The sequence below is a fragment of the Gopherus evgoodei genome, chromosome 4, assembly GCF_007399415.2.
Source record: "Gopherus evgoodei ecotype Sinaloan lineage chromosome 4, rGopEvg1_v1.p, whole genome shotgun sequence".
NCBI lineage: Eukaryota > Metazoa > Chordata > Testudines > Testudinidae > Gopherus > Gopherus evgoodei.
The window spans coordinates 20,028,704-20,054,402 of NC_044325.1; the positions used below are offsets into that span (position 1 = coordinate 20,028,704).

A 25,699-nucleotide genomic window follows, 5' to 3' on the forward strand; every position below is an offset into this window, starting at 1 on the left:
GATTTGCTCACCTCAGTGATCTTCCCCACAGTCTGGGTCAACTTCTCCTGTGTCTGATCAGGAGTTGGGAGGTTTGAGGGGAACCTGGGTCCACCCTCTACTCCGGGTTCCAGCCCAGGGCCCTGTGGATCGCAGCTGTCTCTAGTGCCTCCTGTAACAGCTGCATGACAGCTACAACTCCCTGGGGTACTTCCCCATGGCTTCCTCCAAACACCTTCTTTATCCTCACCACAGGACCTTCCTCCTGGTGTCTGATAACGCTTGTACTCCTTAGTCCTCCAGCAGCACAGCCTCTCACTCTCAGCTCCTTGAGCCTCTTGCTCCCAGCTCCTCACACGCACTTCCTCTCCTCTGGCTCCCCCTCGCTTGACTGGAGTGAGCTCCTTTAGGTGCCCTGATTAGCCTGCCTTGATTGGCTGCAGGTGTTCTAATCAGCCTGTCTGCCTTAATTGGTTCTAGCAGGTTCCTGATTACTCTAGTGCAGCCCCTGCTTTGGATACTCAGGGAACAGAAAACTACTCATCCTGTGACCAGTATATTTGCCCTCTACCAGACTCCTGTACCCCATTGCCTGGGTCTGTCACAGCACCTTCCTATGCAAAAACTCCCTGAGGCAGGACCGCTGTCCCAGATGCCCTTCTGCAGGAGTGTTACCCCAGATGACCTTCAGCAAAAAAGGTTCACATAAGCTTTATTTATGGCTTCCTGGTTCTCTCATGTTTAAAGCACAGGTATCTGACTTGGATAAAGAGCCATTTTCATGTTCATAGTAGAATATGCAGTTATTAGGGTAAATGTATCCTGATGAGGCAAGTGATTTTTGTCATGTTAAATCTCTCTCGGGGGAAAAACAAACCCTGGTCTGCAGGGCTGGCTTTAAGCCGATTCCCCCAATTTCCCAGAATCGGGCCCCGCGCCTTAGGCGTCTTTTTAATTTTTTAATTTTTTTTTTACTCACCCAGCAGTGTGGGGGGGTCTGCTCCGCGTCTTCGGTGGCATTTTGACGGCGGCGAGGGTCCTGCTCCGGATCTTTGGCAGCATTTTGACGGCGGCAGGGGGGTCCTTCGGTGCCGTGGAAGACCCGGAGCGGATCCCCCGCTGCCAAAGTGCTGCCGAAGCCCTGGACCGCCACCAGGTACTTGAATTGGGCCCCACTGTTCATAAAGCTGGCCCTGCTGGTCTGCCCTGGGGGCTCCCTGGATACATGCTGGGGGTAGAAGTTGTATGGTGGGGAGGAGAATCATGTGCATGTGCTGCACTGCACTTGGGATATCAGGTGCTCTAGGAGGTGGTGCTCATGCAGAGACTCTGACCTCTGTACGTCCTTATGGTGAAGGAAGTGCTATTTTGGACGCCCTACTGGATTGTGGGGTTGGGCTGTGTGTGTGGAGAGTGATGGAGCTTGTTCTTTGTTTTGTTTCCCCTGGGAGTGGGGGGAATTTTAGAGGGTGGAACTGCTGAATTTCTGTCCTCCTCCTGCCTATCCTCATTACTGTGGGATTGCCCTAATTGCAATGCCTGTGATCTTATTTTAAAATAAGAAATGTCCTGTCTCTCCTTTGCCTTCACCCTTGAGTTTTTGCTTCTGCATCTTCAACTGACTGTCCTGACTGTCCCTGGAATTGGACAGGCACCTTATCTGGTTGCTTTATTTAACCAAAAGTACCTTTAACATTCTGAGCTGTTAGTGCAATATGAACATTAATAAATACTGTATTGGTGTAGAGTCAGCTGTTCAGTTCACTGACTTAGTTATATTTCAAATTCTGTTGCTTTAGTAAGCAGTATAATTGCATGGGAGTGAATGGGATGTTTGCTCAGCTGGGACTTGGAGCAGTTAGGGATGAAGCTGATGTTCCCATTAGAATGGAGACTGTGTGCGCTAAAAATGCAGTAATGTTTGCTACTGAGTCTTAGAGATTTCCCCCTCCCCCTAAGACTGAGTAAAATCCTGGCCCCATTGAAGTCTGAGTTTTGCTATTGACTTCAGTGGAGCCAGGATTTCACTCTAAACTACTCTGATATAGTATTTATGAAGGGTGGCTGATGGAAGACCTCTGCTTTGTGGTAAAATCCTGGGGCACTAGTGGTACAAAGCTACCCTGACAACACACTTCGTCCCGGCCCAAAGAAGCCGCCCAGAGGTTTCTCACATCCATTCAGTCACTGGTTTCTGTGCTGAAACTGACAAAAGGGCAATGATTGGTGCTGTTGCTGCTGGTGGTGGTGGTTTAGAAAAAAAAAAAAAAAAAAAGAAAGTATGAATTCCAAGGAAACTGTCTGTAGGCAGCTATGATATGTTCCATCACATTAGTGTAGATAATCTGGTTTCTGGCACATACGCTCAGCTGCAGTGAGTTTACACTTGGCATCACTGAGGAGCACAAGATTGGGGATGGCTGTAAGCCACCTTTTCTGCTCCCCTGATCCTGGGCAGGCTGACTCCAAATCCTCCATAGGAGGAATCCTCAGCTACCCAGTTAGGGCTACTTTGCACTGATAATCCTAGGGCCAGGGCTGGGGTGGCGTATCAGTTTGCATTGATAATGCATTAAGCAACTGGTGCATATATTTACGTCTCATAACCCCTCGGAAACAAACAGGGCACTCTTACTATTTATCATCCATGGGGCTTTCCTCACTGAGCATGAGGGCAGTGACTCAATCCAAGTTAGAAAGAGAGCTATTGTTCTTATCTGTACAGTATCACATCTGAAAGTGGGGAGGGATGACTTGATCATAACAAGCATTAAATTTTTTTTGCTGGCAATTGCTTGAATTTTTTCCTTGGCAGCCATTTAAACAGTCAAGTTAATGAGACAGTCAGGACTATCTTAGCCTCACCATCTGCTTCCAGAGGTTTTATAAACTTACCAGTGAGAGAGTAGATTGGGGAGGGAAGAACAGAGTTTGCCTTGTCTATGGAAAAGACCATCCTTTTTCTGATGTGGCTTCTTCCAGACTAGGTATTGCATCTGTATAGCACTGACCTGTTTTTGTAACTTGGCTTTTTTGCATGTATATGTGGAGAGTTTGGAATAGACTCTGGACGTCCTGGATGTTTCTTCAATGTGTCCATTCTGTTACTTGTAAATTAGTTTGAACTTTTTCATTGACTCTGAAAAACAAAACTTTTCTGATATACATCTGTATTGCTCAGGACAACTTGGAGCTGGGAGTCGACCTTTCCATTCTCATGCTGAGTATTTCCATTCTCATGCAAAACTCCAGTAATTGAGTGACACAGTGAATCAATGGCAGAACCAGGATTAGAACCCAGAACCCAAAGGATAGCAGGATCGAGCCTTTATTCTCAACTCCCTCTAATTTGCTGAGTGAAATAAACCCATTTATCTTCATTATCAAGAGGATTATTGGGCAGTTGTGCTGAATGCAAACATTTCATTCTGTTCCAAAATGGCAGGTTTCTAAAATTTAAATTCATATGCATGCTTCAGTGAAACTATTGTTCCTTAAAGGTGTTGGTAACCCCTTCTGTTCTTCTCAAGTCATTTATTTTTTTTGTTTCTTTTCACTTTCTCCAAAGTGAAGCCAGGATGTAGTGGTGTGTGCCCAGGACTGTGAGCCAGGAAATCATGAGCCCTCATTCTAGCTGTGACATAGTTTCTCTCCCTCTTCCCCCCCCCCCCCTTCTGGTCTTCATTTAGTCACTTCACCTCTGTCTCTTTTTCCCCACCTTGTAATTTTGGGATGCTAATATTTAACTTTCCTCACAGTGGTTTTGAGGATTAATGTTTGCAAAGTGCATAAGAGTTTAAATGCACCATAAAATTCTAATTTCTATGTATTGGACTCCACTAACTTTTATATGAAAAGGAGAATCAATTTTTATTTAATTTAACAGAGCTTGTCCTGAATGTCTTCAATGCACAGTATAGACTCATAGACTCATAGACTCTAGGACTGGAAGGGACCTCGAGAGGTCATCGAGTCCAGTCCCCTGCCCTCATGGCAGGACCAAATACTGTCTAGACCATCCCTGATAGACATTTATCTAACCTATTCTTAAATATCTCCAGCGATGGAGATTCCACAACTTCCCTAGGCAATCTATTCCAGTGTTTAACTACCCTGACAGTTAGGAACTTTTTCCTAATGTCCAACCTAAATCTCCCTTGCTGCAGTTTAAGCCCATTGTTTCTTGTTCTATCATTGGAGGCTAAGGTGAACAAGTTTTCTCCCTCCTCCTGATGACACCCTTTTAGATACCTGAAAACTGCTATCAGGTCCCCTCTCAGTCTTCTCTTTTCCAAACTAAACAAACCCAATTCCTTCAGCCTTCCTTCATAGGTCATGTTCTCAAGACCTTTAATCATTCTTGTTGCTCTTCTCTGGACCCTCTCCAATTTCTCCACATCTTTCTTGAAATGCGGTGCCCAGAACTGGACACAATACTCCAGTTGAGGCCTAACCAGCGCAGAGTAAAGCGGAAGAATGACTTCTCGTGTCTTGTTTACAACACACCTGTTTATGCATCCCAGAATCATGTTTGCTTTTTTTTGCAACAGTATCACACTGTTGACTCATATTAAGCTTGTGGTCCACTATGACCCCTAGATCTCTTTCTGCCATACTTCTTCCTAGACAGTCTCTTCCCATTCTGTATGTGTGAAACTGATTGTTCCTTCCTAAGTGGAGCACTTTGCATTTATCTTTATTGAACTTCATCCTGTTTACCTCAGACCATTTCTCCAACTTGTCCAGATCATTTTGAATTTTGACCCTGTCCTCCAGAGCAGTTGCAATCCCTCCCAGTTTGGTATCGTCCGCAAACTTAATAAGCGTACTTTCTATGCCAACATCTAAATCGTTGATGAAGATATTGAACAGAACCGGCCCCAAAACAGACCCCTGCGGAACCCCACTTGTTATACCTTTCCAGCAGGATTGGGAGCCATTAACAACTACTCTCTGAGTACGGTTATCCAGCCAGTTATGCACCCATCTTATAGTAGCCCCATCTAAATTGTTCTTTCCTAGCTTATCTATAAGAATATCATGCGAGACCGTATCAAATGCCTTACTAAAGTCTGGGTATATCACATCCACCGCTTCTCCCTTATCCACAAGGCTCGTTATCCTATCAAAGAACGCTATCAGATTAGTTTGACACGATTTGTTCTTTACAAATCCATGCTGGCTATTCCCTATTACCTTACCACCTTCCAAGTGTTTGCAGATGATGTCTTTGATTACCTGCTCCATTATCTTCCCTGGCACAGAAGTTAAACTAACTGGTCTGTAGTTTCCTGGGTTGTTTTTATTTCCCTTTTTATAGATGGGCACTATATTTGCCCCCTTCCAGTCTTCTGGAATCTCCCCCGTCTCCCATGATTTCCCAAAGATAATAGCTAGAGGCTCAGATACCTCTTCTATTAACTCCTTGAGTATTCTAGGATGCATTTCATCAGGCCCTGGTGACTTGCAGGCATCTAACTTTTCTAAGTGATTTTTTACTTGCTCTTTCGTTATTTTCTCTTCTAAACCTACCCTCTTCCCGTAAGCATTCACTATACTAGACATTCCTTCAGACTTCTCAGTGAAGACTGAAACAAAGAAGTCATTAAGCATCTCTGCCATTTCCAAGTCTCCCGTTACTGTTACCCCCTCCTCATTGAGCAGTGGGCCTACCTTGTCCTTAGTCTTCCTCTTGCTTCTAATGTATTGATAAAAAGTCTTCTTGTTTCCCTTTATTCCCATAGCTAGTTTGAGCTCATTTTGTGCCTTTGCTTGTCTAATCTTGCCTCTGCATTCCTGTGTTATTTGCCTATATTCATCCTTCGTGATCTGACCTAGTTTCCATTTTTTATATGACGCCTTTTTATTTTGTAGGTCACGCAAGATCTCAAGGGTAAGCCTAGGTGGTCTTTTGCCACATTTTCTATCTTTCCTAACCATCGGAATAACTTGCTTTTGGGCCCTTAATAGCGTCCCTTTGAAAAACTGCCAACTTTCCTCAGCTGTTTTTCCCCTCAGTCTTAATTCCCATGGGACCTTGCCTATCAGCTCTCTGAGCTTACCAAAATCCGCCTTTCTGAAATCCATGGTCTCTATTCTGCTGTACTCCCTTCTACCTTTCCTTAGAATTGCAAATTCTATGAGTTCATGATCACTTTCACCCAAGCTTCCTTCTACTTTCAAATTCTCAACAAGTTCCTCCCTATTAGTTAAAATCAAGTCTAGAACAGCTTCCCCCCTAGTAGCTTTTTCAACTTTCTGAAATAAAAAGTTGTCTGCAATGCAGTCCAGGAACTTATTGGATAGTCTGTGCCCCGCGGTGTTATTTTCCCAACATATATCTGGGTAGTTGAAGTCCCCCATCACCACCAAATCTTGGGCTTTGGATGATTTTGTTAGTTGTTTGAAAAAAGCCTCATCCACCTCTTCCGCCTGATTAGGTGGCCTGTAGTAGACGCCCAGCATGACATCACCTGTGTTTTTTACCCCTTTTAGCCTAACCCAGAGACTCTCCACCCTTCTGTCTCCTATGTCCATCTCCACCTCAGACCAAGTGTGTACATTTTTAATATATAAGGCAACACCTCCTCCCTTTTTCCCCTGTCTATCCTTCCTGAGCAAACTATACCCATCCACACCAATATTCCAGTCGTGTGTATTATCCCACCAAGTTTCAGTAATGCCAATACTGTCATAGTTGTATTTATTTATTAGCACTTCCAGTTCTTCCTGCTTATTACCCATACTTCTTGCATTTGTATAAAGGCATCTAAGATACTGGTTTGATCTTGCCTCCCAGCTTTGCCCTGCCCCTCCTTCCTCTCTGCCATTATAGCCCGTGCTCCCTCCTGTTTCCAACCCATCTCCCAGGTCTTGTTCCCCACTTACCTGTGGGCTTTGCTCACCTGTCCCCGTCGAACCTAGTTTAAAGCCCTCCTTACTAGGTTAGCCAGTCTGTGCGCAAATAAGGCCTTTCCCCGCTTCGAAAGGTGAACGCCATCTGTTCCTAGCAGTCCTTCCTCAAATAGCATCCCGTGGTCGAGGAAGCCAAAGCCCTCCTGGCGACACCATCTTCGTGTGTGGAATTAAAACTTGCATTATGCCTTTTGATTAATTTTTTGTTTTTCATACAGTGAAAGGGATGCTTCTTTGATTTCTGTTTGCTTTTCTTTTTGCATTCTACCTGTCCCCACTCCCAAATCTCTGATTCTTTAAACAGAATTTCATTGAGGAACAAGACTAGATATGGCATATTATTTAAATAAACTCAAAGTTCAAATAAGTGCAAGACTCATGTTAAGTATAATGCTGCTTGCAACTTATTCCAGGAGTTATGGAAACTTAGGCCTGGTCTGCACTACAAAGTTTAGGTCCGTGTAAGCCAACTTGTGTTGACCTGGTTGTGCATGTGTCTACACTTAAATTTGTCTCCCACTGACGTAAACACCCTTTTCCATTGACACAGTAACACCACCTTCCCAAGCAGCACTGAGCTCTGGACAATGTACTGAGGCCAATACAGTGAAAGTGTAGACACTGTGTTACTTGTGTCGACCCTAACAGTCCACTAGCAGCTGTCCCACAATGCCCGACATTGACCACTCTGGTCACCACCGTGAACGCCACTGCCTAGGGGTCACGCAGAGTGAAAGATCCCTCTGCCTCACCTTTCAGGCCCCACACATTTTTGAAATGCCTGTTCCTGATTGTCCAGCTTGGTGAGCACACCTAGCAGCTCTCCATTGTGTGCCACTGTCCAGCTGACCATGCCAGCTACGCTCTCCAAACATGCTCCTGCTTGGAGTAGACAGGCAATATTGGATCTCCTGGGCCTGTGGGAGAGAAGAGGTGTTACAGGCACAGCTGTGGACTAGACGTAGAAACGTTGACACGTACGAGCAGATTGTACAGGGAATGCAAGAGAAGAGTATGACGGACCAGCAGCAGTGCTGCATGAAAGTGAAGGAACTGCGTCAAACATATCAGAAGGCCAGGGAGGCCAACAGTCAATCTGGTGCCAACCTGCAGACGTGCCACTTTTACAAGGAGCTGCATGCCATACTTAGCAGAGGCCAAACCAACACCCCGCAGGCCAACATCAATACCTCTGAGGATCCTGAGTCAGAGGCCCTTGGCATGAACAGCAAGGAGGAGATGGAGAAGGAAGAAGAGCAGGATGAGGGATACGTGACCAGAGGATCCAGCTATGTTGCAAGTCGGGACTTGTGTGAGACTCCACCACACTCCAATCGGTCCTGCCAGTTAAGCACAGGCAAGCCTGGTACAGATGAAGGACCCTTGGGTAAGTGTGCAATTGCATTCCCATTAGAATGATGTGCTGGTGGTGCACCTAACTTAGCAGGACACAACAATCGACTTTTAATTTATTTACTCGTACTAGATGAGGTAGCAGTGCAACAATGAGAGGTAAAGTTACCTGTTTGTCCTACCCATACAGAGTTTGGCAGCGGGGCCATACGGAGCAGTTTATGTACGTAGGGATGTTCCTTGAATCCTCCTGAGAGATTTGCATGGAGGTGCTCTGTAGTCTTCTCCCAGAGGTTTCTAGGGATGGCATCCTTTATTTCTTCTTCTGCAGTAGGACACTTTCCCACACCAGTTGGCGATAACTTCAGCAGGCTCCATTACAGTAAACAGCCTAGCAGCTTACGGGCCCAGGCAGCTTTGGGAGGCCAGTTGCAGCTGTTCTGCTTCTGTTACCCTCAGGAGTGAAATATCAGCTAAAATCACCACTGTGTGTGGAAAATGCTGCCAGTATTCAGTGCCATTGCCCTGCACTCATGGTTTCATGCCACTGAGCAATTCCCTCCTCATTCCCCTCACCCCTGGTTGGTCATGCTCACCATTGCTGGTGCTGTGAGTGGTGCTATGCACGAACACTCCAAGGAGCAACTGTCAATAAGCATGTCTTGTTTAAAACTTCAGGGGAGCAAGGGAAGGGAGTTCTGAATCTTAACTTTCACTTTCTGTTGTGACTGTACTGACAATGTATGTGTGATCGGTAGCTGCTGCTGTTGCGGCCTTGAGGGGTGGGATTCCCCCTTCACACCCACAGAACACTTGAGCAAGATAAGGAGAAGAAAGAGGAGGACTCAGGATGACATATTCAATGAGATCCTGCAAGCCAGTGCTGCATCAGACCATGAGCAAAGGGTCTGGAGGATGAATATTGCAGACAGCCTGGAGAAGGAAAGAGCAGGCAGGAGAAAGGCCTGGGAGTCCCAGCAGGAAAAGGAGAGGGACGTGCTTCAGGAAACAGTGAGGCTTCCCTGGCTGCAAGCACAGATGCTGTAGACTTTTGTGGACCTACAGGGTCAAGTCCAGGCTTTCCTGCCTTTGCAGTCCAGAGACAGTGAGGCTTCTCTGGCAGCAAACACAGATGCTGTAGACTTTTGTGGACCTACAAGGTCAACAAGTCCAGGCTTGCCTGCCTTTGCAGTCCAGAGAGATCTCCACTGCAGCACCTCCCTACGCTGCCCCTCACCACTGCACATGGCATCAGGGGTTGCATCCCTCCCCCTTACCACTCCACCCAGGGGGACAGTAAGGACAACCACAGCTTGACATAGACTGACCTGTGAAAGCCACGGTTGCTATATGAGTTGCTAAAATGGATATGAATATTCTCTCTTGTTAAGTTCAGTTCCATTAATTTATTAATTTTTTAAGGTATTTGCTTTTCAATTTCACAGACTTTTCTTTGCACTGATTTTGTTATTGAATAAAATTCTATTGGAAAATAATTCATCTTCATTAGTTCACAACATATGCTGCAGAGTGCCGAGCATATCAGAAAGCACCCAGATACTTGCTATTGTGCAGTATGACACAACTCATAGGATCAGTGACACACACAGTATAATAATAAAAAATGTACAGCATGCACCACAAAATCAACAGGTACATTTACAGTGTTGTATTCTTGGATATCGAATTCCCAGTAGGCCCCAAAACAGCAGGGCCAGGTAGAGCCCAGTACACCAGGAGGCATTACTGTGGCTCAGTGTTGCTTTAAAAGCTTCACTGAGCTGTTTAGCTCCACAATTAACTCTTCTAATAGGCCTTGTGTCTGGCTGTTCAAACACAGCAGACACCACTTCATCTCCACTCCAGTAGCAGCTTCCCCCCCTTTGCTTCACAGCTGTTATGCAGGATGCAGCAAGCAGCTATAACCACTGGAACGTTTTCTTCGCTGAGATCCAGTCTTGTGAGTAAACAACACCAGTTTCCCTTCAGTCAACTGAAAGCACATTCAACTGTCATTCTGCATCAGCTGAGCTGGTAGCTGAATCTTTCTTTGGTGCTGTCGAGGTGGCCAGTGTACAGCTTCATGAATCAGGAGCAAGGGGTATGCTCGGTGCCTGCAAATCACTGTTGGCATTTCCACTGTTCAAGAAAGGAAGTCCCTGCTTGCAGCTTTTTGAACAAGTCCTGTGTTCTTAAAGATGCCAGTGTAATTCACCTTCCCTGACCAGCTAACACTAATGTCAGTGAAGGGTCCCTAGTGATCCCCAAATGCTTGTGTAACCACAGAAAAGTAGCCTTTTCTGTTGCTATACTCTGTGGCAAGGTGGTCTGGTGCCAAAGTAGGGATGTGTGCACCTTCTGTTGCTCCACCTCAATTCAGGAACCCCATTGCTGCAAATCTATCCACTATGCCCTGCACATTGCTGAGAGTCACAGCCCTGCATAGCAGGAGATGAATAATGGCCCTGCGCACTTGCATGACAACAGCCCCCACAGTGGATTTTCCAACTCCAAAATGATTTCCCACTGACCAGTAGCAATCCAGCATTGCAAGTTTCCACAGTGTGATTGCAACTTGCTTCTCCACTCTAAGTGCAGTTCTCATTCTGGCGTCCCTGTGCTGGAGGGCTGGGGCAAGCTCAGCACACAGATCTGGGAATGTGGCCTTGTAGAACTGAAAGTTCTGCAGACACTGCTCATCATCCCAGGCCTGCATTACAATGTGAACCCATCACTATGTCTTCCAGCCGTCTGACCTCCAAGAAATCCTCATGTTCTCTATTGATTTGTTTGTTCTTGCAGCTCTGAAGATACTGGAGGATTGTGTGTCCTGTGTTTGCTATACTTATTGCCGTAGTGCAGAGCTGTGCAGGCTCAATACTTCTGTCTGAGATGGTGGACAACGAGGAAAGCCATGCAGGTTCATGGGATTTTGTTTTTGAAAAGTCATGAAAATAATGGGATATAAATGACATTATGGAGCGGAACCAGTTGGATGCTGGGAAGTTGACCCATTGCTCCCACCCCTGTGTGACTTGTCTCTGCCCCATCATGCATTGCTAAAACTTCCCAAAAGAAAGTGCGCTGGATGGTAGTGAGTTGCACATTGGGTTACCTGCTCATGTTGCACCACACCCCATTAGTTGACACAAGCACTCCTGGTGAGTACACAGAGCATAGACTCAAGGAACTAAGTATGCACACGCACAAGCCATATACTAACTGCAGCAGCTTTATGTCAAGGTAACTTGTGGCAGCAAAAGTTTGCAGTGTAGGCATGGCATATGTCAATCTTCATGGCTACCCAAGGCCTTTAGACTTTGTGTAGACAAATCCATGGGTGTCCAAAAATGCCAACAAAACTTATTTATTTTACTAGTGCTCATTATGCTGTGTGGGGATTATGTCACACCCTTCACAAACATTGGTTATGTTTATATGTATTTGGGCCTGATCTAGAAAAGTGCTGATCACCCACAAATCCAGCTGAAGTCATGGTGAAGTTGTAGGTGCGCAACTCTTTTGAAAAATCAAGAGGCTTTTCAGATGTCAGTGGGGCTTGTTTGCTTAAGTGCTTTTGAACATCCCCCCTCTTAAAGTCTAACTAAAATATTGGAAAAACAATGGTTCAAAATACATTTAATTCAGTTTGATGCCTCTAGCTTTTTTTCTGTTGTTAATACATAAAAGCACTTGTCAAAAACAGCGTAATACACTATGGCACTTCTTACTCGCATGTTTTAGTTTTTAAAATGCTGTAGTTGCTGATCATAATGTGTTATGGAAAAGTTTTAAAATTACATTGCATGGCTTCTAATAGCTTTCTTTTTAGCCATTTTACTTCCCCCATGGTGTAATGGAGACAAAGTTCACTCTGATTGTTTTTACTGTACTTTAAGAGCTCGGTGTATCCTTTCTTATGATTTATGTAGCTATCCTTAAAACTGCAGTATTTAATGAAACTTCATTTGCAACTTTTCTCACTAGAGACAGCTGTAGGTTAGGACTAGCCTGACTAAGCTGTGCCAAAGGTAGGAGTAAGGAGTTTTGTATGCTGATTAATTCTCTTGGACTCCTTTGGGAATATCTGGCATTGCTTAAATTGATTACTGTAAGCAAGATGGCAACATTTTTGACCTTCTAAACGAAATGCTGCAAAACCTCCCACAAAAAAACCAATAAAAAAACCAACCCTGTGTTTCAAATATACTGTGAAGTAAAATTGAAATGCTGTGGTACAGAATATAGATATTCTGATCGAGATCAGGGTGTTGTTTGTTGGATGATGCCTCGTTTTGAAGTTGAGTGTGCTTAAAACTTTTGAGTACATAAAATCTAAAAATCAGTAACCGTCCATCTTTTATGTGAAAATGATTCTGAGTAAGTCAGAATCAATGTCTGTTTCCCTGTGTTCTTTATTTTTATGTCTCGTAGATATCCAGTGTGCACACAAGATAACTTTTTATGATTCAGAGCATCTTTTGGTCCCCTAATAAATATTTATATTTACACAGTCCATATATTTAAAGACAGACATAGCTTCTAAAGCAATCTCGGTGACTTTGTTTTTCTAGTTCCTCCAGATAATTCCTGTATTGTTTTGTAGCTGTGATATGTGGCCATATGTGAGATATGTTTTTTGTTTTTTTAATAATCTACAGATGTGTGAAACCAGCTGAACATAAGTTGCTGTTCAGTTGTTTTTAATGGGCTTCTATCTGAGTACAGTGTGAAGATTTTTTTAAGTGCCGCTCTGAACACGAGACCATTTAATCATTCCCCCTTGCCCCTCCTCCAGCTTCCCTCCCCCCCTTCAAATTCCCTGAAGATATGATAATTAAGCAGGTGCCATATATCCTAGCTTTGTGTGACCGTGAGAAACAGTAGTAGTTTTAGGATAATCAGAGCCACACTTGAGGCAAGGGCATTTCTTCTTAACCTGTTGGCAATAATGTCAATCATTTTGTCATGCAGGCTGCTGTAGGGCCTTAAATGTAATGTACTAGTATCCAGCTGCACAGAAAATGAGTAAGAATAAAGCGGTGAGCAGATTTGCCTTGCACTGAATTAGCTTGTTGTGACAGTGGACTGCCATATATGGTCAGTGAAAGGAAAAAGAGCTGGGATAAGCTGTGGAGCGCCAGTCTGGTGCAGACAGTCTGCTGACTCAGGCTTGACCTCCCTATTGGGGAGCACCCTTGACTGCAGTCTGAGCTGGCTCATTGAGATTCAGGGCACAGCCAAAGTGTCCGCAGCTGTATGCTGGAGGCGAAGGCTGAGAACACATCCAGAGTGTGACCCAAAAATAATCAAAGAACTGGCCCCCTTCTGTACTCCTGTGAATAGGCAGACAAACCAGAGGTCCTCGCCTCTTAGTGAGCATATTGGGAAAGATATTAGCATACGTTTTATTTTTTTTCCCAAGCTCCCTAAACCCAAATACTATTTTGATGGAGGAAAAAAAGGAGGCATATCAACTATGAGGGAAACAAAATAGAAATGAAAAAAATTACAACACACATTTTGTTTGGCATAAGTGACTTCTCTAATTTATAAGCATCAAATGTACATACATGTGATGTGAAACTAATTCCCTGTCTGAAAACTGCTTGCTTCTATTTAAAAACACCACCACCACCACCACAAGGAGGATTGTCAAACCCTATTCAACAAAATAATCTGTCTTGGTTTTAATAAAGTTGATTTTGAAGTGAATGGACAGAATTTGCTTGAACAGCAGACACTAGTTGTAAATCTACATCCCGTTCTTCAGTCAGACCAGTGCACATGAGATGGCATCTTTTAAAAACTTCACATCGTTAAGGAAGCTGGCATCTGTTTTGCTAAACCCTTATTGGGCAGACAGGATGTAGACCACTCTTTGCTTCCATTGAAGTTTTATAAATGGGTCATTCTGTTTCTTTGACTGGGGAAACATTAGTACTGCATTTGGCACAACTTTCATGTTGCACTCAGATAGTAATGTGTGCAATCAAGGAGTGCATTACAATTTTCTCTGTAATATTTGGTGTGTTCAGTTTGTCCATTAATAAAGCTACTTTTTGATGCTCAGAGCAGAATGCATAATACATTATTTGTCCATAGTTTCCTGATAGTCACTCTAGTACATTTAATATAATTGGGGGCTTGTTTTTCTCCCAAAGCTTCTAAGCAGGTTCTGGTTAGCTTGGGGCACTAAAAAGTTAAGTCAAATCTGTACTTTTTGTAAACTTGGATTCTTACTTTGTCAATCTAATTCTTTTTTTAAAAAATCCTCTGTGTGTTCATGAGTTGAGCTAAAATATTTTAAGCAAAAACTGTTTAAATACAGTCTGTTATGAATTAGAGGGTGTGGTGTTGGCTTTGAATGAGCTTGATGCAGCAGTTGGTAAATAAAGATGGATTTTCTTTTGTTCTGCTGGTGCTTGCTGCTCATTATTCTCCACTTACCCTGTAAGCTTCCCAGGGAGTGGCAGCTGTTTCTGATGTTAGACACTTTATCAGAGGTAGACAGCTCCAGATTCAGTAAGACACTGTTGTGGGGAGGAGAGGAGAAAAAAAAAAAAAGCCTGCATTATTGTAAATTCTCTGTAGAGTTAACTTTTCACGAACCAAAAGAGTTTCATGTTTAACTTTTTGAAATATTAAAGTGCAAGTGTGCTTTGCAGTACATCTTGTAATGAAAAGTGTTTTTGGCATGAAACAGATTTACATAAGTGTATATTAAAGATTTTAATGTGCTATATGTGGGAGACAGAGACAAGGCAATAAAATGAAATTGGTTTAACAGTCTTTGTGTACATTTACAGAAATGTATAGTTTGGGAATTTTTGCAGTTCAAAAATTGCTTTGGGTAAATATAATGGTGCATAAAGTTTTGACATATTTTTTTCAGCTACCAAGTTGTAGATGAGTTTATTTGAATCCAGCATTTTATATGTAGGATTTATAAAACATACTTTTGCTTTTCTCTCTTTGCACTGTTAGCATTTTGGTACTGAAAACAAAGACGACTGCCAAGGCATTACACAAGCAATGAATCACAGAAGAAAAACTGTTTTGCTTTGTAAATTGTTCAGTTTTCTATGGTGTTTCATTATTTTTTACTGTTACCTAATAAAACTGCAGTTTTAATTTTTCTTTCACACACACTTTTGCAGTATCCTGCATCTCTTGCACTTTGAATTTTCTATGTATTGAAACTGATGGAGGTGCAACAACATGACTAATATAAGCCACTTCAGATGTCTTTTTACTTACAATTGTCTTAAAGAAATAAAATCAGGACATAGAACATTTTTTTTGAAAAAGGGGAATTCACACTTCAAATATGCCCGTGTCCAACACTCCAAACATAAGTGGAAGGAAAAGCTATTTGTTAATTTTTTTTTTTTTAAATCAAGTTTGTCCAGGCATTCTGACATCGCAGTATCTTGTCTCTTTCAGATATTCAAATATCCTATTGTAATTAGTTTCTATTCTAATAAACAGGCAAAATTACATACATAGTTTAAAAAAAGCAAAACTTCACCTCATTTCATACACTTCTATTTATTATGTTTATTTTTAAAGTTCCAACTCCTTTACATATAACATCTCTACTGTTCTGTACTTAAGAATGGTTTCTATAGGGAGATAAAATTTGACAGCTGTCACAGGTAAAGTAGGTTTATATTTTTTAGCAGTTACTATTGCTGATCATAGAAATTTAAACTTGTTTAGCAAGAACAGAAATTTCATAAATGTATTCATGATTTTTATCTACAAATTTGTGTTCCAGAGTTTCTGTTGATGAATGATCAGACTTCCTAATATTTCATTACTTTATAGATTAAGTGTATATTCAAGCTTCTCTAACCACTTTCACATATAACCATGGATAAGTCCATTTCATGCCCATTGGTTACGTTTCTGGTTTATCCTGTCACTTCAGAGCCTGTTATGTAATGACACATATGCTGTAGTTACTGCAATGTGCTTCATAATGCTGCAGGTCATTGACATCTTGATTTTGTACTTACTATTATTTACGGATTGGTTGTATTCCGTGGCATGGGTAAAAAAACAAAACAAAAAGACCCAACAATTTATTAAGTTCCAGACATAGACCAAGCATAACATTTAAGAAAATTTAGAAATGTACTACTAGTCTGCAAATTAGAAATGCGAATCGGGAAAGAGAACAAGCTACAGTGATGAATAAGTGAAGGTCCCATTCTAAAGAAGAGTATAGAAGGTGGTAACAAAAATCCTAATTCCTCAAGGATTTCTACCTGGAATTTATTGGTGGAACAAAGCTGTAGGGCAAAAATACTGGATTGATTAAATTTAAACATCAAATAAAATTATAAAATGGCAAAGAGGCAGTAAAATGCAACAACTCAGTGCAGTTTTGTGTGAAATCCTGCTCATATTTCACTTAATTTTTTTAATTCTAAAATTAAACCTTTCTTCTGAGAACTTTAATGACTAGGAAGAGTTTATGGCAGATTGTCACGCATTTGTAGAAGAGAGAAAGGAAGAGTAAAAATCCCTTGCTGGACCCTGCTCAGGGTGTGACTCAGGCTGTGGTGGGAGGTACAAGCAGCGGCTATTTCTTGCTTGACCCTTCCACTCCAGCCCCCTTCTGTGGGAGAGGACTGGCCAAAGTTACTTACTAGGTGCATAGCTGGGAGTGAGCTGCTCCGCGAAACAAGTGAAGTAACTTCCTCCCCTTCTCCACCCCCCCAGAGCAATGGGGGAGCGCAGGGGATGAACATGGACAGAGTTCATTCTCTGGTCCTCTCATGGGACATAGCTATACGCCACTCCTCACAAAGGGCAGATTGTAATGTCACATTCTTACTCTTAGTGAATTTGCAGGGTGAAACTATTGTAATTTTGGCTTTAAGTCAGGGTCAGATTTTGACAGGTGCTGAAGATACTGAGGTTGGTGGGAGTTGAGGGAACTTTGCACCTCAGCAAGACACTGTAAGGTACCAAGTTAAATTAAATCCCTTTAATGATGAGCTAGACCCTTTCTCTAGTTCAGGGATTCTCAAACTGGGGGCCGGGACCCCTCGGAGTGGTGAGGTTATGATCTGGCGGGTCATGAGCTGTCAGCCTCCACCCCAAACCCTGCTTCACCTCCAGTATTTATTATAATGTTAAATATTTTTTAAAAAGTGTTTTTAATTTATAGGGGGGGTTCGCACTCAAAGGCTTGCTGTGTGAAAGGAGTCACCACTACAAAAGTTTGAGAACCACTGCTCTAGTTCATCATTAAAGAATATCATAAAGATTTCTAAGCCTGAAAACTGACCTATCTTAAAATTGTTAGGGGCTTAGTCCTCCACATTTGAAATTTTTTTCCTTGTCTGTTTTTATTTTAAATATACCATATATTGTTGGGAGGGAGTGAGGGTTATTTCGTAGGGTAAGCTGAAGCATTTATCCTCTGTAAGTGGATATTGGTTATTTTGATGCTCATTACCTGTAGCTGCATTTGCTTTAGTAAATGAAGAATGTTTTCAGTGTTGGAGATGGTGCCAGCCTGACAGTCCTAGAGAGCACATCACAAAACAGTGGCAGTCCAGACAGCAGCTGGGCGAGCTGCTCCCAGTCTGCCTTGTCCAGTCATGATGGTGGCTCTTCTCACGTGAGACCCCTGTCAAAAAGATCTCAGCTGAGACCGCCAGCTCATTCTGCTCAGAGTAGGTACATAAACAGTCAGATGGTAATGACTCTTGGACACTACTGACCTGGGTTGGATTTGAACTGATGTCTTAGAATAAAAGGCTCCATAGCCTGTTACTGATTCCCAAGAGTTGACAGTGTTACAGTAAAGTTCAGATTAAAAAAAAAAATGTATATGTAACACCTTGAACGTAAATGTTAAATCACACCACCTGTGGATGAGTTCCTCTGAAATGCCTAAGGTACCTCTGACTATTTCCAAACCTGTTGCAACTGGGACAAACATACTAGATCAGAGGTCGGGAACCTTTCAGAAGTAGTGTGCCGAGTCTTCATTTATTCACTCTCATTTAAAATTTCGCGTGCCAGTAACACATTTTAACATTTTTAGAAGGTCTCTTTCTGTAAGTCTATAATATATAATTAAATTATGGTTGTATGTAAAGTAAATAAGGTTTTCAAAATGTTTAAGAAGCTTCATTTAAAATTAAATTAAAACGCAGAGCCCCCTGGACCGGTGGCCAGGACCTGGGCAGTGTGAGTACCACTGAAAATCAGCTTGTGTGCCATCCTTGGCACGCATGCCATCGGTTGCAAACCCCTGTACTAGATTGTATGCTGGGTCTTTGTTTTTTTCTGTCTGCAATAACACTTGTATCAGTGCTAATAGATGTTCTCAGACAGTCCTGATACACAGAGGAGATCATCCCTTAAGTCTTGAGCAGACGCTCTCCTCCACTTACCCTGAGTTTTTTTTGCTTTAGAATTAAAGGTGAAAAAAGCCATTGTGGCAGCAAGCGACAGCCAGCTGTGTGTGTGTCCTGGAGAAATGGGGGAGAAGGTAGGAGAAGGAGCAGAGGGAAGAGATACCACAGCTGGTGTGAGAAGCACAGGGAGGCTGCACCACAGAAGGAGAGGTGGGAGAGGGAAAGAGGCAAGGCAGCTGTAGGGGAGTTCCTGAGGCAGAGTACACATCATCATAAAAGAAATCACCTGGGGTGGAAAGCAGAACAGCAGGAGAGGTGGGGTGGGGGTGGGGGATGGGAAGAGAGCTGAATAAAAGAGCCTTGGTAAGTAACCAGTGGTGCCTTTTTTTAATTTTTATTTTTATATATATATATTTTTTGTCGTTTTTGTCTATTATTTAATTTGGAGCAAACCTTCAGACAACCAGCAAGGATCACCATATCTTGCTACAGCGAACTCTCCTGTGTGTACGTGCACCTGCATGTTTTTTATAATGAAACTGAATGAAATTAGCAAATTGCAAGTGATGAAGAAAGCTTCTTGGAGCAGAGCCCCTGGATGTGTTTAACGCTAAGATTGGCGGCCTCTGGACACAATGCAATAGAAATAATTCTTCAAAAATTACTTGTGTTATGGTGTGTAGAGGCCCTGCTGAGTTTAGGCCCCACTGTGATAGGTGCTGCAGAAATGTGCTGTCAGTCTAAATAGATAAAGGCAAAGAGTGAGAAGGGAGACGGGGCAGTGTGAGGGGAGATGATATGCCTAGGGTGGCCAGGAGCCTGGTTTTTGACAGGAAAGTCCGATTGAAAAGGGGACCTTGCAGCGTCCGGTCAGATCTACTGACCAGACACCTAAAGTCCGGTTACTGCGAGTGGGGTAGGCAGGGAGACACCGGTCATCACCCCTGCTCCAGCTCCTATTGAGCCAGGGCTGCCTTCTACCTTAGTCAGGTGGCTGCAACTCCCAGCCCTGACTCTGCAGGCAAGTCCCTCTTGACTGTGCCAGGAGGAGGTGGGAGAGGAAGAGTGGATGGGGCAGGGCCTCAGCAGGTGGGGTGGAGCGGGAGTCCCAAGGTTACACAGCAGGTCAGTACTAAATCTGGGAATGGAACCCATGTTTTCTGTATCCCAGTCCAGTGCCCTGTCAAGTAGACCGTTCTGCTTCCCTAGTAAATAATTAGAGATATGATCTTTGTAGTCACTGTTACTTCTGTTGCCAGGAGTTGTGTGTGTGGCTGTATTGTTTGTGTGTAACTATACATTTTCTCCACAAAACATTCGTATGACCAATGGCATGGTATGCTGTAGGGATGTTTTCTTCAGAAAAGAGAGAACAAGCACTTTGAAGGACCATTGGAACTTTTGCATATTAAAAGTTAGGTTTTTACTGTTCACATTGCGATCTCTCCTGTGCTTCATTCTTTTAGATCAGTGAGTGATGTTATGTAACTTAAGTGGAGAATTGCCTTTTTATGCTCTAAAAATTATTGTTGGTTTGATAAAACAGTTGACTAATTACTAAATTACTCACCATTGTTTAAAATACTTGCACTGCAAAATGTAAATGGAAAAAAATGTCTCCAGTGTCAGTATGAAAAATGACAATGGCAAAACTAATACATAGGACATCTGCTCTGATTTTTAAATTTTAAATTGCATATAAGGCAGATGTTGCAGAATTTGAATGAAATAGGCATAAATGGGGGAAATATAGCTATTTACTTTTTATGAAGTCCCATTTTACGGTGAAATCCACTGTCAATATCTGAATTGATGCCTACATTTTTCCGTTGTTTGCAGCAGAACAAACAATGTATTAAAATGCCTTCTGTATTAAGAGGATGTACAGTATCAATATTTTAAAGAAGTTCTCATTGGAATTCTGGAACATGAGGAGTTAGGATGGAATATATGGAATATTTTACTGTCTTTTCTGCTCTGTTTTTTCCAGGAGAATACATAAAGACATGGAGGCCAAGGTATTTTCTGTTGAAGAACGATGGCACGTTCATTGGCTACAAAGAGCGGCCGCAGGATGTTGACCAACGGGAATCCCCTTTAAATAATTTCTCCGTAGCTCGTAAGCATTTTCACAGGCACTCTCATTCTTGCTGTATGGGTTTTAGAGAATTATTGTAAGCATAGGCTTTATACACAATATCTTTCATGTTAAATCAAAATCCGCTCAAGACAAATGTTCTATGAAAACATAAGTTTTCATTTTATGCAATATTAGATTTTGCAGTGTTAATCTGATTTGTAGTTTTGAAGTGCAAATGATTAATGCAAAGATGTGATTGCATTTACTTTATGTAATTCACTGTTATTTTTCAGTCTCTTTTCTATTTGAAGTTACTAATTGTTTATAGTTACAATACAAAGTACTCTTCTACTATTTTTACGTTTATTCTTCTTATATTTTGTACATTAGGAAAAATAGCTAACGTTTAAGCCCTGATTCAGCAAGGTACTTAAACATTACTAATCCCATTCAGTAGTATAAGATTAAGAATGTTGCAGAATCGGGGCTTTCAACCCTAAACTACATGTTTGCTGTTTGGATATGGTCCTAAATGTGTTGAAATCAATGGGATTCTTTCCATTTACTTCAACGAGCATGGGATCAGACCCTGAAATTGATGGAATATGTTTAATTTTTTTTTTTTTTTTTAAAGTCAAAATTGTGTTTCAGGGCACCAAGAGAATTTCTGGGCTCAGGGGATAATAGAAATTGGTCCTTTTCACACTGATGCCACACACAAGAACGCCCAATTATGCCTCTGATGCTGCATGTAAGCCCCCCAACAAGGGGTGTGGCAGAAGAAACTGAATAGAATTCCTTTCTCTTGGACATTCTTTACCATGTTCGTAGAAATGTAGGGCTGGAAGGCACCATGAGAAGTCACCAAGTCCAGCCCCCTGTGCTGTGGCTGGGACAAGTAAACCTAAACTGTCTCTGACAGGTGTTTATCCAATCCACAACCTCCCTTAGAAGCCTATTCCAGAGTTTAACTACCCTTACAGTTAGAAAGTTTTTCCTAATATCTAACCTAAATCTCTCTTACTGCAGATTAAACCCATTACTTCTTGTTCATCTTCAGTGGTCATGGAAAACAATTGATCACCATCCTCATTATAAAAGCCGTTAACATATTTGAAGACTGTTATCAGGTCCCCCTTCCTCCCCCAACCTTCTTTTCTGAAAACTAAACACCCAGGATTTTTTAACCTTTCTTCAGGTCAGATTTGCTAAACCTTTTTATCATTTTTGTTGCATTCGTCTAGATTCTCTCCAATTTGTCCACATCTTTCCTAAATTGGACACAGCCCTCCAGCTGAGGCCTCACCAGTGCCAAGTAGGGAAGGACAATTATCTCCTGGGTCTTATATGCAATACTCCTGTTAATATACCTCAGAATTTTGGTCTTTTTTCACAGCTGCATCACATTGGTTTCTCTCATTCAGTTTGTGATGCACCATAATCCCCAGATGTTTCCGCAGTACTGCCATCTATCCTGTTATTCTCCATTTTGTAGTTGTGCATTTGATTTTTCCTTCCTAAGTGAGGTTCTTTGCACTTGTCTTTATTGAGTTTCATCCTATTAAATTCAGACCAATTCTCCACTTTATTAAAGTTGTTTTGAATTCTAATCCTGCACTCCAAAGTGTGTGCAACCCCTCCCAGTGAGGTGTCATCTGCAAATTTTATAAGAATACGCTCAACTCCATTGTCCAAGGCATTTAATGAAAACGTTGAATAGTACTGGACCCATGACTGACCCCTACGGAACCCTACTAGAGTCACTCTCCCAGTTTGACAGTGACCCATTGGTAACTACTCTCTGAGGACAGTCTTTCAACTAGTTGTGCACTCACCTTATAGTAATTTCATTTAGACCACATTTCCCTAGTTTCCCTGTCAAAGAAGGAAATGAGGGTGGTTTGGCAGGTTTTGTTCTTGACAAATCCATGCTGGCTATTCCTTATAATCCTGTTATCCTCCAGGTGCTGGGTTATTTACTAATTTGTTCCACTATCTTTCTAGGTATCAAAGTTAGACCAATTGGTCTATAATTCCCTGAGTCCTCCTTGTTGCCCTTTTAAAATATAGGTACTTTGCTCTTCTCCAGTCATCTGGGACCTCACCCGTCCTCCAGGAGTTCTCAAAGATAATAGCTAATGGTTTTGAGATTGCTTCAGCTAATTCCTTAAGTGCCCTATGATGAATTTCATCAGGCTCTGCTGACTTGAATACATTTAACTTATTTAAATATTCTTTAACTTGTTCTTCCCCTGTTTTGGCTTCCGTTTCATCTTATTGTCTGCTACTCTTTCTCAATGTCTATCTTCCTCATGCTGATATGCAGTCCGCCCTTCATTTCACCTCACTTCCCATAGCTTTACAAATGGAATCATGCAGCATTTGTTATAAACGGTGCTCCCCTGAGTGTCCCTGCCTGGTAGGCTGGGTAGTGAAGTTCTGCCTGAGGAGCAGCAATGGGCACTCCATACGTTGAGGGCGGAACTTGCACATCTAGAGGGAGATAGATGCCTTTTAAAGCTTAGGTACAAAAAATGAATCTCCAATCAGATTTCCTCTAGGGCATCCTGAGCAGGGCCAGCTCCAGACACCAGCCTACCAAGCACGTGCTTGGGGCGGCACCTTGGGACGGGGTGGAGCTCGGGCTTTGTTTTTGGTTTTTTTGGTTCAGCCGGACGGCGCTGGGGGGGGCTTGGGCAGTGTGGTGCTGGGGGGGGGCGGGGACTTGGGTGGCGTGTCACTCGGCGGGGGGCAGGCTTCAGCGGCACGGTGCTTGGGGGGGCGAGGACTTGGGCGGCGCGATGTGACGCTTGGGGGGTGGGGACTTGGGAGGCGCAATGCTCGGAAGATATGGGGGCTTAGGCAGCACGGCGCTCAGGAGGGCGGGGACTTGGGCGGCGCGGTGCAGTACTCGGGAAGGGCGAGGGGCTTGGGCAGCGCGACACTTGGGAGGCGTGGGGGCTTAGGCGGCACGGCGCTCGGGAGGGGGGGACTTGAGCGGCGTGGTGTGGTGCTCGGGAGGGGCGGGGGGCTTGGGCAGCGTGACGCTCGGGGGCGGGGATTTGGGTGACGCGACACTCAGGGAGGGGTTGAGTGACACAGCGCTCACAGGGGCGGCGCGGTGCTCACGGGTGTGGGGCGGCCCCCCCCTTTTTTTTGCTTGGGGTGGCAAAAGCGTTAGAGCTGGCCCTGATCCTGAGGTCTGTTAAAACACAAGAAGGTCTTGGGAATTATTGCTCTGTGCCATCCATTTGCATGTCAGCCCTGGTACCCATGTGCCCAACATGTGTCTGGTCACTTATTTTATTATATTTTAAGGTGCGATGAGGCTGGGAATAAAAAACGAGCATGTTATCACAAGTTGCATCAGTCCAGAATGACAGGAGAGTGTGTTAGGGGCCTTTTGTCTTGCCAAGCCAGTCCCAAGAGAGATTTGATTAATATTTTCACCTCAGCAATGACAGAGCCTATAATGCTTCGCTCTTTATGCTGATTTCTCCTTACAGGTCAGCAAAGTAAAGAAAGCAGCAGAAAGCCATTAAATCCTAGGCTTTGTCTATACTGGCAACTGAACTTTTTGTTGTTCAGAGGCGGTGGTAAAAAACACACAGCCCCTACCCCCGAAAGACAAAAGTTTTGCCAACGAAAAGCACTGGTCCGAACTGCGCTTTGTCAGAGGAGCTACCGCCACTTGTTGGGGGTAGAAGTGTTTTGTCAGTGGGAGAGCTCTCCCCTGCCGACAACCAGCAGCTTCACTGCGCGTCTTTTAGCAGCATGGCTGTAGCGGCACAGCCATTTGCTAAAAGGTGCGTTAGCCCTAGACTGTCTTTTCAAGCACTTGATATGTACCCAGAAAATTTTAACACCTTCCTTAAGTTGCTGCTAAGCGTATTTTTATGGTAATTATTTAGGAAGGGTCAGTGCTAAGGTCTGAAAATGGTGAGCGTTGCCTTCTTTCTTCAGCTTTTCTTCCGTAACTCATTCAGGAGGGGTTAACTTATTCCTTAGTTGAGGGTTCTGATGATTTTTGGCAGATCAAGCCTGTTGGTCCAGGCATGTATAACAAGTTCATTGTCATGGTATCAGAGCCTCTTAGAGACAGACACAGGTCCACCATAGGGTGTAGCATCCTGGCCAGATAGGGGAGGTGGAGGAAAGGTGTTGCTGGTATTTGGAAATACAGTGGCAATGAAGAGTCTAAGAGGATCCCAAGACTGCAAACTAACTTGATAATCAACGGGCAGACTTCTTTGCTTGAGACAGTGACTGTAGTTTGAGCTAGTTGTTGAAAATACCATGAACACATCACAACTGTCCTACACCCTTTGTTGGCTTCAAATCAAATTCATGGGCATGGTCCTTATATTCATAGCACTCCATGCCCTGGATCCAGGATACCTAAAAGACCATCTAAAGTTCTGGGACAAAGACTATGGTTGACAACTACGCTCTTTTGGCCCAGTGGAACTCTTATTATTGAGAGTAAAGGTCATCCATGTGGGAGACAGAAACCTCACCCCTTTCCGCACCAAGTGCAGGGCACACTTCTTTGATCTTGCCTTCTCTAATACAAACACATAGCAACAGGCATATTCATTTGGGGGAAAAAACCCTACCAAAATAAAACACATGTCTGCACATGTTTCTCCTTCTGGGGAGAGAGTGAGAGAACAAACACGTGACCAATGTGTAGTCACATTGCTTAATGCACTACTGGAAGGCTTTCAGATACTACAATGATGAGCATGGTATAAAAAGCTATATAGACTAGAATATCTCTTCCATCTTGCTCAGATTTCTTTGTTCAACTACTTGTCATTGAGGCACTGGACTCTGGCTCTTCAAATAGAACTGGGAATCACCTGCATACTGTTGTCATTTGAGACCCAGTTATGTTACAGTCTTGTCTCTCTGAGCCTGCTCACACCTCTCTCTCTCCCCCCCCAAATCTGATGGCCCACTTTCATTTGTCTTTGATTGGAGTCTGGCA

The 25,699-nt window shown here is 43.1% G+C and overlaps 1 protein-coding gene across 6 annotated transcripts in view; it reads left to right on the forward strand.

Annotated features, from left to right (window-relative positions):
- AKT1 (AKT serine/threonine kinase 1) overlaps positions 1-25,699 on the forward strand; it is a 108,177-nt gene that overhangs the window by 32,769 nt on the left and 49,709 nt on the right. For all 6 annotated transcript variants that reach the window (XM_030558624.1, XM_030558619.1, XM_030558621.1 and 3 more), the window contains one exon: positions 20,620-20,748. In XM_030558624.1, coding sequence (XP_030414484.1) covers positions 20,620-20,748 — 129 coding nt within the window. The remainder of the gene's footprint in view (positions 1-20,619; positions 20,749-25,699) is intronic.